Source organism: Haliaeetus leucocephalus, unplaced genomic scaffold, assembly GCF_000737465.1.
Source record: "Haliaeetus leucocephalus isolate CR32 unplaced genomic scaffold, Haliaeetus_leucocephalus-4.0 Scaffold373, whole genome shotgun sequence".
NCBI classification, from domain to species: domain Eukaryota; kingdom Metazoa; phylum Chordata; class Aves; order Accipitriformes; family Accipitridae; genus Haliaeetus; species Haliaeetus leucocephalus.
The window spans coordinates 3,931,237-3,949,261 of NW_010972809.1; the positions used below are offsets into that span (position 1 = coordinate 3,931,237).

Consider the following 18,025-nt stretch of genomic DNA (forward strand, 5'->3'; position numbering starts at 1 on the left):
ATCCCGGCACTAACGTCTCTCATCCTCCGCGTCGCCATCAGCAGCAGCGCGAACCCCGCTTCCGCCCCGCGAGGACCTCCCGCGCGGGCTGCCCCGCGCGGAGCCTGACCCGCGGAGCCCGCCCCCTCACCTCCCCACGAGCTCTTCCCCCTCTCCGGCGGTCGGCGGAGGCCGTAGGCTCCCTCCCGGGGGAGCGCTACCGATCTCCAACCGAAGGCCCAACCCGGCGCGGCGTGCTACGGCGCGGGCGCAGGCAGCGCGGCGGACGGACGGCGGCCTAGGGCGGCAGGGCCCCCAGGTGCCGCCGTGCGTGGCGAGGCGGATGGAGCTGGTAGCGGGCTGCTACGAGCAGGTCCTCTTCGGGTTCGCCGCGCGGCCCGCTGAGGTAACGGGGGAGGGGAACCGCGCGCGGCAGCCGTTGCGCTGCGCCCTACCGGCCCCCCGCCACCCGAACCCCCCTCGCCGCTGAGGGGGACGACGACGCCCCGCTACTCACCGACTCGCGTCTCTCCGCGGGCGCCGAGCCGGGCGCCGGGTGGGCTTTTAAAGCGGCGCGGGGGCGGAGCAGCCTCCCGCAGCCCTCAGGCTCGGCCCCTCGCCGCCGGCGCGGGGCGTGGGGGAGCGGCCGACGGACACCCCCGCCGGCCGGCCCCGGGTAGGCGGTGAAGGGCTCTCGGGAGCTGCGGGATCCTTCGAGGTGCGGGAAAAGAGGGCCGGCCGCGGGGGTGCGAGCTCGTTCCCGTCAGCCTTTCGGCGCAGAGCTGGGAATAAACGGCTGCGCAGGGGATGGATGCCACATTGTCTCGGGGAGGGGGACGGGTGCCAGGTGGAAGGCGTGTCTCCAGCCTGCAGTGGTGGAAAAAGGGAGAATCCGCCTTCCTTGTCCAGGAGATTTATCTCTGGGCAGATACTTTTTCGCATACAGCTTCATCCAAGCCCGGCGCTGATCGCGAGAGGCGGTTTGCACGCTTAAATCGTCCTGACTAATCTCCTAACAGCACGTTAACCCAATAAGATCCCATTATACTTACAGCTTAAGTATAATTCCTTTGCATTTTTGCACATATGCTTTTCCAGGTTTTGCTTTTTTTCAAAAAAAAAAAAATTACAGGATGATGAAATCGAAGCTCACAATGGTAAGCTTCAGAAAGACCTGTTTATTTTGTATTTCATTTATAGTCCTGGACGGTTGTCCCTGTTTTTACCCATCATGCCCACTCTGCCTCATTGTCAGCGGTAGCAGTGAATAACAGATATGTGGTCACTGGGAGCAGAGATGAGACAATCCAAATCTATGACATGAAAAAGAAGATAGAACATGGGGCACTGCTGCAGCACAATGGTAAGGGAGCTTTTCTTTGCAAAAAGCATTAATGATGGAAGCTTGTAGCCGAAAAACTGGCCCTTGCCAGAAGGACAAAATTGAATATTTTTTTAATAAGTTTTTAATAGTGATGGTGTTGCAGCTGCAATGGTCTGATGATACAAGCAAGGTAAGCTTTTGAGCATAAAAACCCCAAAATCATTTTGGCTATTAGCCCGCAAATACAGCCACTTTTTCCAATTATTTTTAGTTTTAACTGTTAAAGAAATTATGGCCCACAAATGGCTCGTGAGCCATTTTTGTTCTACCAGGACAGTTTATCTAGACCATGTCTACTCCCAACAACCACATTTCCCAGTGTCCTTGTCCTGTCACAGACATATGTGAGCCACACAAAAGGGAGTTTGTGTGTGAGAGCAGGCTGCTGCTGCTGCCAGAAGAGTTAACCTGGTACATTTCCCACTTTAAGTGCCTCCTGAATTACCGCTGTGTAATACGGCAGTTAACAGCCATCCAAATAAATGTGTTTGGGTCATTAGTAGCTCAGTCCTGATTGTCCTTTTTCTCCTGATAACCAAGAAGTACATGGAGCTAGACTGAATGTGGTACCTGCGTTCAACTCATGTATAATAAAACTGGTGCTTACGGGAAGCAGCACGTGCAGTAAATTCAGCTGTGTGTCAAGAGCAGGGCTTTGACATAGGAGAATTCCTTGCTGTTTCAGGGAATGGACCAGATGGAGTTCAGACGTGTATGGCTATAGGGGGGCCGATAGAGGATACATCAGTGATTGAATATTACAAGAAAGTTCGGGGGTTTCATGAAGAACTACTTGGGATATAATTAAGATTTTCCCAAGGATAGGCTAGCAGCTGGCATGTTTTGATGCTAGAAGCTTCTCTGTTAATTCATATGTTCTCTGTGTGATAACTGTTCAGTATGTACAACATTGTTAATAGCTCTGGTTTGTATTTCTAGGCACAATAACTTGTTTGGAGTTCTATGGTACTGCGCATCTACTGAGTGGGGCTGAAGATGGACTAATTTGTATCTGGAACACAAAGAGATGGGAATGTCTGAAATCTATTAAGGCACATAAGTGAGTTTCTTAAATCTGCATATTCATGTATGTTTTCATGTTTATTTTCCTTGTAAATAATATATGTGGCTAATACGTTGTTTTGTTTTTATCAGGGGGCATGTGACATCTCTTTCTATTCATCCTTCTGGGAAGTTAGCTTTGTCAGTAGGAACAGATAAAACATTAAGGTGAGTTGAAACTGATGAAGGAATGCTGAGTATCATAATTCAGTAACTCTTAGTAAATTGTTACAAGCCACAAATCCGTGTTGGGATTGTGCAACAGTGATAAAACGTATTTGGACAAATGGTTCAAAGATCCGTCGGTTTGTCTTTTTAAGTTCTAGGTACCAGCAATATTTTAAGGTCTTCTAACAGTCCTTGCTGTTCCTAGCTTCTTGTGCTCTGACTCTTTATAGTCACTTGTAGATGTATAAATACATTTGCATTTTGGAACAAAATTTATTTAAACTTCTGAAAGCTGTCAGGTTTTGTTTAGTGTGAGAAAGTAATTTTTCACTTGGAGTGTGTACATGTTGCTGTATATATGTGTTTTAAATACATAAAATGCTATTTTAACAGCACAAATTGGTATTGGGCTCCTTTTGGGCTCTGCATTGCAAACAGTGGTTTATAAAATAAATACCACAAATTCAACCTTACAGTGTGCAAGCGATATATGAAGTCATCATTTTCTCTTGCATTAAGAATGTAGTAAAATGCATAGAGATGCTTAAAAGCTTCCTTTGGCTGCCTCATGTCAGCAGATAGGACTTCAGTTTCACTGTGCTGTTTTTTAACCAGAATGCACGTTATCTGTTGTTGTCTTTCAGAACTTGGAATCTTGTAGAAGGACGATCAGCCTTTATCAAAAACCTGAAGCAAAGTGAGTTTATCAGTCTAAAGCCACTAAAAAAGTGGAATTAGATAGTTTTATTTTTTGTGTAAAGAAAAGTAGACTAAATTAATCAACAAGTCAGTTAATTGCAAGCAACTTTCACAATGTTTTTTTTACACATGCAGGAAAGCATATGTAAGCTTATGTCCTTAATAATAAGCATTTACCAGAAGGAAAACATAGTGACACTAAAGTAATTTTTTTTTTTTCTTGAAATTTGATGTCAGGACATTTAAATAAATGTGTTTTGTTTTGTTTTTCTTTATACACTTCTGATAATCAGAAATAAACATTTAAGAGCATAGTTTTACTTCTTTATTCTAGGGTTTGGGGTTTTTTTTCCCTGAATTTTTCTCAGGTTTGCGTAGAAAACAGCATCTAGCAGCTTCTAATGATTCTTACTTTACTCATGCAATACAGAGTGCAAAAAACCCGTGTACATATATTTACAAATGTATCTGTCTGTACAGATGCCCACATAATTAAATGGTCCCCTGATGGAGAGAGGTATGTGACCGTGATAACAAATAAAGTGGATATCTACAAACTTGACACAGCTTCAATCACTGGCACTATCACAACAGAGAAGAGGATTTCCTCACTTAGATTTATTACAGTAAGTACAAAAAAGAAAGGTGCTGGAAAATTAACTGGTTTGAAACACATGAAGTTAATCACACTTGCGTTTCTTTTTTCCCATTCCAAGGATTCTATCCTTGCCATAGCTGGAGATGATGAAATTATAAGGTTCTACAGCTGTGACTCTCAAAAATGCCTGTGTGAATTTAAAGCTCATGAAAACAGGTATTCTATATTTGTTTACTATTTAAATATTTATGGCAATGCTGAGTACTCAGTGAAGTTCAGTGACTTGTAATGTTCAGCATATTTTACTATTGTTTTAGTATTGAAAGTGAATTTATTTATGTGCTAAATTCCAAATTTGGGACAGACTTGTTTGCTTTTAGTATGAGCACAAGGACTGTGCTGTCCATGCACGTTACAAAAACAACAGGGTATAGAATTAGAAATATTACAGTTCTAAATTTATGAGACTCTGTGTGTGTATTCACACACACACACACATACACACTCTTCTCTGTGTGTGGTCTATGCATTTCTGAAATTGGGTATAAAGAATGTTTAACCAGTCTTTACAGAATCTGACTGTTTAGAATGCTTAAATAAAACAAACCAGTTGTACTCAGTCCAGACAGTAGGAGGGTAATCACATATTCTCTGTTGTCGAATAGCAAATATTTGTCCAAATGCTGCTTTTAATTCATGAAAATACAAAAGCATTAGTTAAAATGTCATTTATGTGGTTAATAGTGTGTGCTTAAAAGTATTAAAGTGTTCTGAATTGAATCCTAAAAAGCCTAGCAAAGGCAAGCGTCCTGCTGTAAATGACAGCACTCAAAACAGATTACCATTCCAAGTTCCTGCCCATCATTTGTGGGCTTTCTCTTCAAACTGATTTTTAGACTACTGCCTATTTATCTTTAATTTCTGTCAGCTTACTGTTCTGAAGTGAACTGTCATGCTGTAAAGTAACAAAGTATTTACATTTTCTTCACAGAATAAAAGATATCTATAGTTTTGAAAGAGAAGGACAACATGTTATTGTTACTGCATCCAGTGATGGTTACATTAAAATGTGGAATCTGGATCTTAATAAGGTTAGTCTATTGAACTGCTGTTACATTTATGGAAAAATACCAGACAACCAAAATTGCAGGCAGTTCTGTTACAAAGATTAATTTTAAATCACTGAGGAAATTTTACTTGAAATCTGGATGTCTTCATCTTCTTCCATGTTATGTTCACTAGAGATGTATATGTTTACACACATATTTTTATGCATTTGTATTTTTTTTCTGTAATTTTTTTTAAACAAACTACAAAATCTAATGGTATTACAGACATCTCAGCTCCTCTTTAGATAAAGTCATGCTTCCCTTCAGACCTACCTGGCCAGACTTATGACTATCTAATCAATTATATATGTTCTAAGGACTGCTGTCAATTTTTGTAATGTTGATGATTGTTGCTACTCTTTTAAAAACACACACTCTGTGGTTTGGGGGGGCGTGGGGGTGGTTGTTCATGTAGGGGGAAAAAGTTGTCCTTTTGAAAAATTCAAACACATTAATGTACTGGGTACTTTTATTTCCTGTATTTTCAGACAGTTCTGAGTAGCACAGTTCAACAAGGAATCATGTCTTACCTTTAAAGTTTCCCATGTTACTGTTTGCTCTGGGGTTTGTCTTAAAATCAGAATTAGGTTTTTTTTTAATTTAATGCCTAGCAATAAAGGATCTACTATAGTCCACTATAAGTATCTTGAATAGTTCAAATAAATATCTCTCAACATTTATATGCTTCATATATCTCATCTGAATTTGCCCATTTTTAATTTCACCCCCTCTGATTATTTTTACACTTCTGAGTGCAGTAGTGAAACTCTCTCTTTTCCCTTCACCTCAAATTTCTGTTCCCCTGGTACCTAATTCACATAGTGATCAGGGAACTCGTTGCCTTTCTCTGCAACATTGTCTTTATTTTGACCAAATGTGTGATGTTCTTCCTGTGCAGGCAAAATTTTTTAACACTTTGTATAAGTGTGTGGGCTGCTCTGTCCAGCTCTGTGAGGTGGAATATCCTAATACAGGTAGATTCTGATGGGTTGATGCTGTTATGCTGCACATGTGTTTGTGACACTTTATCCCCTGATATCTGTAATAGGTTATTTGCTCAAGTATTCCCAGAGCTGACTGATACAATTGCAGTTAAGCAATTTGAAACACACTCTGAAGAGATTACTTTTAATGAGCAGCCTTGTCTTTGTGAGGGAGAAAAGGAATCTGATGCAATAACTTAATTCAAATTATTTTAGCTGTACCAAAAATACCTATTACTCTGGAGAAACTTCTGAAACCATTAACATGTTTTTTTCGTGGGTCTATGACTCATCTAGTTATTCCTTATGTTAAACTTACCCCCATGTGCCTGAAACAACTGATCTTGCTTATCAAGATATGTTCTTAAAGCCACTGGAAGTTTTCTGTAAAACCACCACTGAGGAATGGTATCAGGAACAGGACTGTAACAATGTGAGCATTAACTGGTATACAGCCTCTAGTTCTAAACATTCTTAGGCACCAGAAATGAAGGAGAAGGTGGACGGTAAGATACTTTCTCACTTCAAATACTTCAGTAAATTTAAACAGAAATAAAATAATGTTTAATTAATCTTTTTCTGTATTACCTTCAGATTAAAGATGTGCCGTCTTTACTGTGTGAAGTCAATACCAAAGCTAGGCTGACATGTCTTGCAGTATGGCTTGACCAAGCTTCAGAAATGAAAGAAAATTCTGATAAAGCTGCAACATTATCTCAAGGTAACAGAACTGTGTGTATTTTCAGTTGTTAATGCGACCATGAAATGGAATGTACTAGGTGGGAGGCTTTTACTATATGCCTTGGAAAAAGTTTCGGTATCTTGAAGAATTGGGGATATGACGCTGGCAAGTGATATAGACATTATTACCAATCTGATAGTGTCTCAAGCCTGCATGTATGTTGGAGGACATAAGCCTCTTTTCACTTTATTATATGAAAGTTTTGTTTCTCTTTACTGGAATAACATACTGAAGAAGCCACTGTGAAGCTTTTGAGACAGATAAGAAAAGAATAAACAGTTTGATAGAACTGCATGTCTTGTTTTCCTATAAACAAAATCAGGTCTGAGGTTGTTGCAGTTGGGCAAACTTAGGAAGTCTGGCTCAGTATTATTTTTTTTTTAGCTGTTATTTTCCTGTATCGTAATCTGTTTACATACTTCATCTTTCTATTTTCGTATCACAGGCAAAACTAGCATAAATGGCACATTCCACTCTAAATAAAAAATCATTTATAACCCCTTTTTTAAAATGAGATACAAATAAGTCCCTGTGCCATTTTAGGCTACAAAGACTGGACATTAATGTCAGTATGAATAATTTCTTGCTTTTTTTTCAGCAAATGACGATGAAAAATCATCAATAGTCAGGAAAAACAAAGTTTGTAGGACTGACAAAAGTGATAAAACAGCAAAAAAAAAGAGAGAAGTTACTCCAGAGAAGCAAAAATTGGAAGCTCCACTGCAAAAGAAGAAAAAGAAACAGAATAGCTCATCATGAAGGCAGCTACTTTCTCCCCTGAATAAAAAGTAAATGCTGGTGTTGCTGTAGTTTTTATAAGGATGTAAACTTCTGACAGGACATATACCTCTGAACCGCTCTGTTGTTTAAAAATAACGAATGTTTTTACCCTAATAAATTGACTGGTCATTCTGGGAAGTAGCAAAAGAGATGGCAACCTTCCCGGAGTGACTGAGGCAAAAATAAGTTCATAATATGTAATTTTTATATTTTTCTATTAACAATAGCGTGCACTTTTTAACTGGCTCTGAAAAAGCCAGCTAAAATGATAAAAATAGCTGCATCTGTCTCAGTTACATTTTTGTCTAAATGCTAATTAAAAATATGTACACTTTTTCATTTTAGTGTTAGAAAAGTTACTATTCATTTGACTCAAAATATGATCTGCCTTTGTCATGCATTACTCTTCCTACTGTAAGAAGGAACATTTTAAAATTACTTAAAATAAGATGATCACATTCCATTCATACATTCACAGAAAATCATACTTTCTAGTTCTTGACATGGGCTCGTACATAGAGTTTATAGGCAAAATGTTTGAGTTTTTTACTGTGTTCATACTTCATACATTTAATTTTTTTGAAAGTCTTTGCAACACTGTTTCACATGATTGAAATCTTTTGTTCAGAATATGATACATGTTTTCAGGTGGAAGAGTTTATATCAATAAGGTTTTACCTTCTCTTCCCCCTCTCCATAGTATTTTTTCAAGTCCTTGATCTGAGCTGTATTGTTAAAAAAAAAATTATCTAACATTTGGAATATTTGTCATGCTGATAGAATGCCACCCATCTGTTTTGCACTTAACCAAAAAGTGAATTCCTGACCTTCTTTGTGGGAACAGAGTTTTATCCTAAGTCTTATTACAAATATGAAGCAGGAAAAACAAAGTTGAACTGGAGAGAACAAGGTCAAATAGCTGTACTAAATGTTCTCTTTATTTCTTTTAAAGTAAGGCATTTTAGTGTTGTTTTCTGCACTACCGGAGTATTAGTCATTATTTCTTCTGTCTTCAAAGAGTAATTGGAATTATGCTTTATTCTGATTCACTTTAGTAATAATCTGCTCCTCCTTATTTGTGTAGCAAAAGAAAAGCTAGAGAAAATCAGAAAGAACATTGAAGCAAATCTGGAGACAGGAATGCAGGCTGTCTTAGGGATGTAAAATAGGATATAACTTCAGCTCATCTCTGTGTATGCTCTGACACTGAGACAAAGTGAGCATCATCAGTGCTGTTACGAGATTGTTCATGTGGCAATGGTAGTATTCTCTTGGAGGTGGGTGTCCATATTTATCTTCTGTAACTGTTTCCCTTATTTAGACAAATTATCACAACCCCTTGTCTGAATATTCAGTGTAGTTGATTTATATGAGCTTAGTTTAATTCAACATTAGAGGGGTTTCCACTGTACTGTAGTTTGAACTTATACGGCTTTTAACTTTAATAACACCCCAAATGTTTGTGGACACAAACACAGGCAAATAATATAGGACTTCAAACAGTTTGTAGACTTGGCAGGAAAGGTACTGAATCAGATTTTTAATTGATAACAAGGCTCCCATAGCAAATATAGGACTTGGACAATTGTCTTATTTAAGCTTATACTTTGTAAAGTGTTTTCACTTGTAAAGTGTTATGTCTATTTTCTAGTGCTTATCTTATGTCTGTTCTTGACAAAAAGGGCTGCCACTACTAAAACAGATTTCATTGTTTGAATTTTTCAATACATGAGCTCATGGCCACGGGCATCACAATTGCAAAAGCAGACTCTCATGAGCACCAACAAAAATCCAGTCTGCACATAATTTCAAGAATTAAAAAGCAAAAATTCCACAATTTTGTTTCTAAGGTTTAGACTTAGAATATTGAACATTTAACTGCCTGTGTAGTAACAAGACTCACGTGTGTGTCACGAGACTCGGAACAATTTGTGAACTGGAGACAGAGAAGATGAGTCCTAACAGCTTTTAAGGTGAAATACAGAAACAGTACTGAGAGGAGAATTCGTATTTTCTATACCTTGAGTGAATGCTCAGCTACTAATCAGTACTTGGCAATTTTTATTTTGTTGTTTCCATGTGCACATCTTTCTTTTCAGCATGTTTTCCATGCCAGTTTTCAGGGAACTGCTTAGAATGATAGAGGGGAGGCAGCAGTGCAGAGAGGAGATGTCAGCAGTGAGAAAGCTCTTCCTGTGTCAGAAAGGGTGAGCGTGCGTGACACCGGTAGAGTAGATGGAACCATGGCTGCAAGAAACAACAGCCTAGTGAGCAGCATCCCAGCCGAGCCCCAGGTGAGTTCAGCAGCTCCTGCAGCTGTGGATTTCTTCCAGTTTTCCTCCTTCCCCTCTTGGGGAACCCCAGTGCTGGATTACAAAGCAGGGCCCAGTGAAACTTGAACCTCATAGCCATTACACAGCTTGAAAAGAAAAGGGAACCCCATCCAGTATAGCTTAGATCTGTGTTGGTTGTGGTACTTTACAGGGAGATGGGAGATCTCTATTTAAACCGCTTAGGCCCACAAGGGAATTAAACTGCTCTCCACTTTCTGACCATTAGGCTAATTTATAAAGATGGGAAAATTTGAAATGCAGCTAGAGAAAGGTGCATTTTGCAGAAAGCACAGGCCTCAGATGTTTTGTGCCTTCTGTTATGAAGAGGAACTGAAGCCTCTCAGCTCAGGGACCTGGCTGGAGGAGTGCTCATTCTTTCTGTATGATTAAATGTCCGTGGGAGGTAAGTGCATAGACAACTGGAACAAATCATGCAGCACCATTTACGTGAAGAAAAACAGTTTCAGCACTTGAAAAGAGTTTACCTTTGTAGACAGTTATAAACATCTCTCCACATTTTTTCCAGATTAACAAAAATGCAAAACATTTCTTTACAAGATGTTTTCCATCTCCCACTGTTGTGTAACTTCTACAGTATAAGACTCCTGTTTCTGTTGCACTAGCTGTGCTTGTAATTTGAAGATTATAGAAATCCTCTACATCTTCCATAAAAGGGCTATACTGAAATTACTGATCAAAGCTAGAAGCAGCCTGTAGGCTGCCCAGAGTTGTAGCTCATGCCACAACAAAAACCAACCCCAAATTCTCAGCTGTACCCCATACCCCCACTTCTGCAACAGGACGAGGATGGATTGGGTGCACACAAACGCAGTTGTGAGTGAGCTTTGCCCCTCACTGAACAAGCACACAAAACATCGTCTGCACTGAAGTCTTCTCCTCATTTGTAGGCACCCGGGCTTGCTCGGGCATCTTCGATACCCCCCACCAGGGTCGGGGGAGTTACCCGCAGCTCTGGAGGTAGCTGGGAGGGCACCAACCCCCTTTTTTTTTTCTTTTTTTTCTTTTTTTTCCCGGGACGGACCCTACCTTGCCTTTTAGGGTTTTTGTTTTGTTTTGGTGTTTTTTGGTTTTGGGGTTGGGTTGTGGTTTTATTTTTTCCTTCCTTCTCTGAGAACAGCCGGAAAAGGGAAGTTTTGGGCGGTGCGTGGCTCCCTCACCTCCCCTTCCGCAGCCTGCTCCGCCCCGGGCTGCCGTGGAGTGGGTCCGCCGGGCAGGTGAGTGCTGCCAGCCTACCCTCGGGGGGGGGACACGACGGACACCGAAGTCTGCCCCGCCATCGCCAGGGCTGCATTCCCAACAAATCGGGTTTCATTTCTTGGACTCGGTTTAGGGCTTAGGCTTTAGGCAGGCCTTGCTCGTGGAAAAGCGCCCCCCCCCCCCTCCGGTAAAATGCTCTTATTTTTCTTCCCCTGAAAAATTCAAAGATACTGATCGTAACCCCAACTTCTCTTCCAGTTTTCAGCATGGCAGTGGACTGGCTCGGCTTTGGCTACGCCGCCCTGGTGGCATCAGGAGGGCTCATTGGCTATGTAAAAGCAGGTACGGTGCGGGAAGGTGCTTGTATCTCCCGTCGTCTCCCCCCACTCCCCAAGAACTTTGTGAGCTGGGCGGCTTTTTTTGAAAGCCGCCTATGTCGAAGCTCGCGCAGATGTAAAGTTTATCAGTTTGTGCCACGTGCTGATAACTTGCTGCTGTTGGGGTGTGGTGCTTTGGGCTGATAAACCCGGTCAGCTTTCTGGTGGATGCTGATATCCTGGCTCTGCATTGTGCTCTTTGGGTGAACTGTCATGAGTTTGCTTCAGAAAGGCTTTTTCCCTGCTATTTTAAATACAGGCATTCTATAAATGTTCTGTATCTTCAAATGACATAAATCACGTTTTTTTTTTTCCTTAGAGATTTATTCTCATTTTAATATTTGATGGTAACAGTATACTGCAAGTTGCAGAGAGTTTTCAGAAGGATCCTTTCTCCAAGTAGAGCTGAACAATGCAAATCAGTCCTTAAACTTGTTCCTTTTCTGGCCTCTGCATCATAAGCTTACCCTCTGACCTACTGCTTTCATTTCCTGACCTTTTTCTGAGTTTGCCCTCCTATAGACAGAACTGTGGATTCATCCCCGCTGCAATACTGTCCCTTTCAGCTCCAAAAATCCCTAAGCCATCTTAGCATGTGTGATATGAAGGTGCATTGCTGAAGTCAGTAAGAATCTTACAAGTGCATTTGACTACATAGATGCTAATGCCTGTTCCATTCTATTTTCTATTGGCTTGATTTATCCTTTGGACTGCGAGTGGAGTTTATGTCAGGAAGGACAATACTGAGAACTTAAGTAACTATTTGCATATGTATTTCTCTGAGGCCATTATGAAATGGTAGGTGTCTGTCTTATCCTGTGGTCCCAGATGGGAGGACATGGTCATGCTGAGGCAACGGAATCCAGGTCACAGGATTTTTGAAGGGGGAACAGGAACTTGTATGGTGACTTCTAGGGAGGAGGGTGTGGGGAAGCCATCATATCCTTACTAATAGCTTGGAGAAATCAAAAGAAAATGGAACTTTCATCATAGAGCTAAGATGGTGGTGATCTGTTCTTTTACAACTGGGTCTATTTACCCACACAGATAGTGGTCAGCGGTAGGTGCCTTGGGAAGAATATGAGAACAGGGCAAGCAAAGAGTGATTGATTGATTGGCTTTTCTCTCTTCGTTTGATAAGTTCTCTGAGTGCCAATGTTTTGAGATTCGGGAACTTCTTGAGCCAGAGGTGGTGTGGTTGTCTTAGTAAGTATATGTGTCATAGCTGCTTAAATAATGCCTTGAGGTAAAATTCAAGGATATGATGGCCATTTCTTGGCTCCCAGGCTTGTGGAAAGAATTGTAGCTACCACATGTTCGCTAAACTGTAAGCAGACACTTACTAGAGTGTGCACCTTTTCCTTGCACATGTACAAGAACATCTGGTGCTTTCTATCATCTTCATCTCTTGCTTTTTATACCAAAAGCAGGATCTGAAGCAATGTTACAGCTGCCTTGTTGATGACTGAAAAATTATTACTTTATGGTAGCAATATACGAACCTCCTGTAACATTGAGAGGAGATCTTTATCAGCTTAGGTTTGCAATCTCAAGTCTTTAACAGGTGACCCAATAAATGGAATATATAAACACCTTCAGTAGCATTAAGTCCTGAATTCTCCGTTAGCCTTATTGAGGGCATTCACCACTCACAGTGGTCATGCCACTTCATTACTTGATGTAATCTATAAATCACCAGTTTGGATGTGGTATCCTTTATCTTCTGGTATCTTGGGATTATCATTTATGCTGCATACTTGATCCAAAGTTCATGTGAGTCCAGGGAACCTTCTTCCAAAGTCTGCGGTTACCTTTGGATCAGATCTCAGGGGCACTTAAGGGATATGACGTCTCTTATTCAACTCCGCTCTCTTCTTTGGCAACTGTTTATTTGTCTGAATGCCCTCCTGCCCAGTTCAGTTCACGTGTCCTTTTTCTGATCTTAAACCCTTACTATTTAATCCATCTACTTCACTGCCTCTCAAGAAATTCTGATATTACTGTGTTGAAACAACATGCTTCGGTTTGCACAGAAAACACCAATTCTTTTGCTTTTCTCACTATTCTTTCCATCATAAATATACTAATGGCTTTACTGTTACAGAATTAAATACTAATGCTATTGGTATCTTATGCAAGAGTATTTGAATGTGTTTCTTGCTGCAGATCAGCATGGTCTTAATCTTAAAAGAGAAAAAACGTCTCTAATCTGCTTTATGACAATGAATGTCCATCTTTTTTTGTTACTGTTGGTGTTTTACAAAACAGATAAGCTGATAAGCAAGTTTATTTCTGAGTTTCTAATAAATTCATTATCTTTTACTTATTCAGGTAGTGTCCCGTCGCTAGCTGCTGGCCTTGTCTTTGGCAGTTTGGCTGGAATGGGTGCCTATCAGCTCTCACAGAATCCAAATAATGTTTGGATTTCTCTGAGTAAGTAATGTAAAATTTTAATTAGAAGGGATTATATTTACACTAAAATAACTGGATAGTTAAATTGAGTACCTAAAAGTCTTTGCAGAAGAGTTAAACTGATGGTGTTATAAATCTCCTTTCAATCCCATCTTTAAACTTGTATTTTAGTGAAATGTTAGCATTACTTAATTATTTTTATAAAGAATGTAGTGAGAATGCATATTAAAAACTGCTTGTCTTGGTGTGTCTTCCTCAGTGATTTCTCACTACATTGCAGCATCCCTTTTGCAAGAAGTATAAAGTGCTCTGGGTGATAGTTCAAACGTACATGTTTGTTCCTTTTCTACAACCAGAGAGGACAATATCTGTTATTTATCATTAGAGTTTGTCTTCTGAACATCAAAAACCCTACAGCTTGTGGAGGAAAATGTGTGCTAAGATTAAGTGAAACTTATGTGGTTTGAAAAAAAAAAAATCAAACCAAATACCATTATTTCACATTCTTCAGCAAAATAAAAATCAAATAAGAATTTTGTGTTTAAAAACTTGTATGTAGTGTGGTGTGAATCTCCAAAATGCAATTTTTGTCTTTCTGCCATTTACTATATAGTGCTCAGGGTTGCAATCAAGTTGGGATGGTTATCACCTATCATTTTAACCTGTGCATGCCTAAAGCTCATGCCAGTTGCAAAATAACATGACTTGAACTTTTCTCATTCACCAGGAAGTTAGGATACCTTGCAGTTGAAGCAGGCTGAGAAAATATATGTAGATAATTCCTGTAGCTCCACTGATGCCTGACACTTGTTAGGCTGCTATATCTCAGATACTTGCGAGCGTGTGTTTTATGTAATCCTTTGGCCAGTATTTGGGTTAGTAGTATTGTCTCCCCTCCATTCCTGATCTGTAGAAGACATCAGTGCATGACAGTTCCCTAGCACTAGCTATGTTTCGGTCCCCAGGCTTTGCTGAATTGGTGGCTGCCACCATGCATCTGTCTCATACTGGCGTGTTTGAAGGATCATAGTGCAAGGGAAGTGCTAGTAAATTGATGTCTGACCTTTGTGTGTCCTCTTTTTGGCTGGATCTTACTTTCAGCATCCTTCGGGAGGCTGGAGCATTTCAGGAAGCGTGACTCCCCTGCAGACTGCCCATATCCGTAGCAGGTTATTTTATTATTGCTGAAACTGGCAGAGACTGTGATTGGCTTATTTTTATATATGACAAAATATGTGGAATTACAAAGGTGTTTCATGCCTGGGGAAATTGAACAGCGAAGCAAGCTTCAGTAATGCTGTTTCTTCTTCTCAGAACTGGAGCTTGCCTTCTCCCTGACTTTGAGAAGCTAACTGTGGAGCGTCACTGCTTAGTCAGTGCTTAAAGAGCTGCCACTGACTATGGCATTTGTTCACTGAAGCAGTGGCATAGCATCAAGCTCTTTGATATGTGAAAGTCAGAATTGAAAAGGGAAGGTCCAGCGTTTCTCTCCACCTCAGCTTTGTCTACAGTGCAGTCCACTTCCACATCGACCAGATAGGTCAAAAGCTGTGCGTGGTCAAGCCTAAATAACTGGAATAAACTGCAAATACAGCAAGCTTAAGAGGAGTGAGACAAAGGTTTTTCCCAAATGTGAGAGACAGTTGGATACGTTTCTGTAATTCAGTAGTATATGGAGTCTTTTCCTCCTTTTCATGCTTTAAAGTTTTTGGCAAAGGTGCGTTCTACTCCTGTTTTAGACAAAATTACATTTAGTGAGGTGTGCATATTTTGAAGATTGGCTACTGATCAGAGCTTGAGGCATTTGAATACTGAAATATTTTAGTTCTTTGTTGTGTGTTAGACTGTGGTCCCAGTCTCTGTATGAGACTGCTAGATGTCAGTGACAATATTTAGGGTGATGTTAGGGAGGAAGGATGCCATGGCTAGGACTGAAGATGAGCAGGGTCCTGCAGGACCAGTCGTCCCATAGAAGCAATAGTAGAAGATAAAAAGAGTGGTTGCAACAACATGTTGCGTGTAGCTGTTACCACTGGGTAGCAGATACGTGCTAAGGCTGAGCATTTCATCAGTATGTTTTCATTATAGTTTTCTTAGTATTCAGTTTTTCTTTGAGATACAGTGTTCCAGGGATTGCCCTTTCTTCTTTACTGGCTCACTGAAAGTACCTGGCTCCTGTCTCTATGCCAAGTGGTCAGGGTCAGTAATTTTAACTCTCTGATCTTAGTGGAAGGTGGTGCAGGGCTGAAATGAATTGATAATGCTTAGAACTTACATAGCACACTTCCCTTTTGAAGGCTTTTGTAAACATAAACTAGTTAATTCTCAGAACATTACTACAAGTTAGACACAAAAATGCTTTCTCCTTTTTACAAGAAGTGGGGGAATTATGTGCACAGATTTAGTGATTTGCCTGTGCATAGGGAATGAGCAAGTTCCAGAACAGTGTAGCATAGATTATTTCCAGTCTCCAAAGCAGCACATTTTGACAAAGAAATTTGAGGATTGTCTGCAGAAGCATATGGAATGCACTGTCTGCTAGAACTTGATTTAGAATATTTACTCTTCACATACTGAGGCATTCCAAAGTTTACACAATTTATTGACTCTTTTAGTCCATCACGTGAAGTAACCCTGTTTCACCTTTTACTTGATGCTAATACTTCTCTCTGTTCTGTTAGTTTTGAATTGTAGCATCTCTCTCACATGCATGCATCTCTGCTGACTGAAGTGTATAATCTCTCATTTAAGTTACATCTGGAACACTGACTGCCATCATGGGAACAAGATTTTACAACTCTGGAAAATTCATGCCTGCAGGGCTAATTGCTGGTGTCAGGTACAACACAATATACCTTTTTTTTTTTTTTTTTTTAACCTCCTATGTGTGATTTCTTATTTCCTTAATTAAACTGAGATGGAGTGAATCGTGTTTTGTGTATCTTTTTTGTTTCCATGCTCCAGTTACAGGGGAAGTATTTGAAAATGAATTGACAAATTATTATTGTTGTTTAATTCTATGTTTTTCCCCCTTATACAGTTTGCTAATGGTTGGAAGATTAGCACTGAAGATGGTGGAAAAGCCCCATGATAAGTAACTGTTCATTTTACAGTTTAATATCTGGATAAGGAAACCTAATAATGAAGTTGCATGAATGCAGAAGCAAGAAGATGAAACAATTTTCTATATAAAGACAGTTTTTCTCCTTTTTTTATATAAGGGGGAGTGGAATGATGGGACAGTTTACATACAAGGTGTTGTTTGTTTCAATGATCTGGTAGAGCTATTATTGTGCAGTGAGAAACTGGTCCTGGGTTTGATTTTTTCCAGACACATTTCAGTGTATTTTAAGGTTTCCAGGTTTTATATTCCAAAATATACTGCTGACATATATGAAGCAGAGAGGACCTGTAATTAAGAAAGTATCCACAAAGAGGCATCAGGAGTAATTGGCTAAATACAACAGTGTATCTCACTGTTATTACAGTACACTTTACCTGTTGCATTCTGAGTTGATACACCCTGTCTGTATAACACCAAACAGGTCTTAGCTTTTTATTGTGAATGATGCTAAAACGTTGCTTTTGTACAAGTAAAATCTGTTACAAACCTTTATTTGGCATGTTTTTGTATCCTTTCGGGGGGGGGCTAGGGGCTTTTTGGCTTTTTTTACCTTCTTGTTTTCTTCTCAGTGGAAGTCTTTGCAGTGAACTGTTAGTATCCAAGTGCTGTCTTTTAATGATATTTAAAAATCACTTTTTAAATGGAAGGGCAGAATATTAAATTAGGGGTCTTCATTAACACTTCATTAAAACAGTTATTATAAAGGAACTTACTCTGTGGGTTAATTAAGCAAGATCTGTGCTAGGCTAAATGAACAGTTGAATGTGATCTGGCCAAAGAACTGTATAACTAGCATAAAATAACATTAACACTGTGTAATTCTGATCTTACAGGCTTATTTGACAATAGAACATATCAGCATTTTGTTTTTATCACTTAGGGAAGTGGCTGTCCCTCTTCAAATCTGTCTTTACTAGGAAACCTTGGAGTCAGGAGAGTTCCTGGTTCTGCTGTGGTGCCTGAGGACTGAAGTGTGGAAGAGGCATCAGTGGCATCTGGTGCCTTTGTTGACACTCCAATCTTGATCACTTCTCCTGCACTCAGTCTCCCAGCTCTA

At 40.1% G+C, this 18,025-nt stretch overlaps 3 protein-coding genes across 9 annotated transcripts in view; 2 read left to right on the top strand and 1 right to left on the bottom strand.

Moving 5' to 3' along the window:
* The window catches only part of LOC104835295 (chromosome unknown open reading frame, human C6orf52), a 31,923-nt gene extending 31,341 nt beyond the window's left edge, over positions 1–582 (bottom strand). Inside the window, exon 1 of one of the 2 annotated variants that reach the window (XM_010573199.1) lies at positions 497–582. The gene's annotated coding sequence lies outside the window, so the exon portion shown is untranslated. Of the gene's footprint in view, positions 1–14; positions 102–496 lie in introns of those variants that run through there. The other variant, XM_010573200.1, reaches the window with a different exon arrangement.
* On the top strand, positions 269–8,778 carry PAK1IP1 (PAK1 interacting protein 1). 3 transcript variants are annotated; one of them, XR_774721.1, is made up of 11 exons: positions 710–886; positions 1,180–1,342; positions 2,303–2,423; positions 2,519–2,593; positions 3,238–3,290; positions 3,773–3,918; positions 4,009–4,106; positions 4,882–4,981; positions 6,577–6,703; positions 7,323–7,539; positions 8,589–8,778. XR_774721.1 is itself a non-coding variant. In XM_010573197.1 (10 exons), the coding sequence occupies exons 1-10, from the start codon at positions 323–325 to the stop codon at positions 7,481–7,483; spliced, it is 1,107 nt and encodes a 368-aa protein (XP_010571499.1). In that variant the 5' UTR covers positions 269–322; the 3' UTR covers positions 7,484–7,841. The 3 variants fall into 3 exon arrangements, 2 of the variants coding, with proteins under 2 accessions (XP_010571499.1, XP_010571498.1); XM_010573197.1 differs by lacking the exons at positions 710–886; positions 8,589–8,778 and adding an exon at positions 269–385 and having other exon boundaries at positions 7,323–7,841; XM_010573196.1 differs by lacking the exon at positions 8,589–8,778 and having other exon boundaries at positions 7,323–8,046.
* A 929-nt stretch (positions 8,779–9,707) lies between these two features.
* Positions 9,708–17,460, top strand: LOC104835293 (transmembrane protein 14C-like). Of its 4 annotated transcripts, XM_010573191.1 has the most exons (6): positions 9,708–9,798; positions 10,163–10,240; positions 11,314–11,397; positions 13,764–13,865; positions 16,596–16,683; positions 16,885–17,460. In XM_010573191.1, the coding sequence occupies exons 2-6, from the start codon at positions 10,228–10,230 to the stop codon at positions 16,940–16,942; spliced, it is 345 nt and encodes a 114-aa protein (XP_010571493.1). In that variant the 5' UTR covers positions 9,708–9,798; positions 10,163–10,227; the 3' UTR covers positions 16,943–17,460. The 4 variants fall into 4 exon arrangements, with proteins under 4 accessions (XP_010571493.1, XP_010571495.1, XP_010571494.1 ...); XM_010573193.1 differs by lacking the exon at positions 10,163–10,240 and having other exon boundaries at positions 9,716–9,798; XM_010573192.1 differs by lacking the exons at positions 9,708–9,798; positions 10,163–10,240 and adding an exon at positions 10,936–11,072.
* The last annotated feature ends 565 nt before the right edge of the window (positions 17,461–18,025 follow it).

Bases quoted from the DNA above. Each gene is read 5' to 3' on its own strand.
- PAK1IP1 (XM_010573196.1), top strand. From the start codon at position 791: ATGCCACATTGTCTCGGGGAGGGGGACGGGTGCCAGGTGGAAGGCGTG. The intron at 1,343-2,302 runs GTAAGGGAGCTT...TTGTATTTCTAG, and splicing joins GGCACTGCTGCAGCACAATG to GCACAATAACTTGTTTGGAG. The intron at 2,594-3,237 runs GTGAGTTGAAAC...GTTGTCTTTCAG, and splicing joins GGAACAGATAAAACATTAAG to AACTTGGAATCTTGTAGAAG.
- LOC104835293 (XM_010573191.1), top strand. The intron at 11,398-13,763 runs GTACGGTGCGGG...TTACTTATTCAG, and splicing joins CATTGGCTATGTAAAAGCAG to GTAGTGTCCCGTCGCTAGCT. The intron at 13,866-16,595 runs GTAAGTAATGTA...CTCTCATTTAAG, and splicing joins TAATGTTTGGATTTCTCTGA to TTACATCTGGAACACTGACT.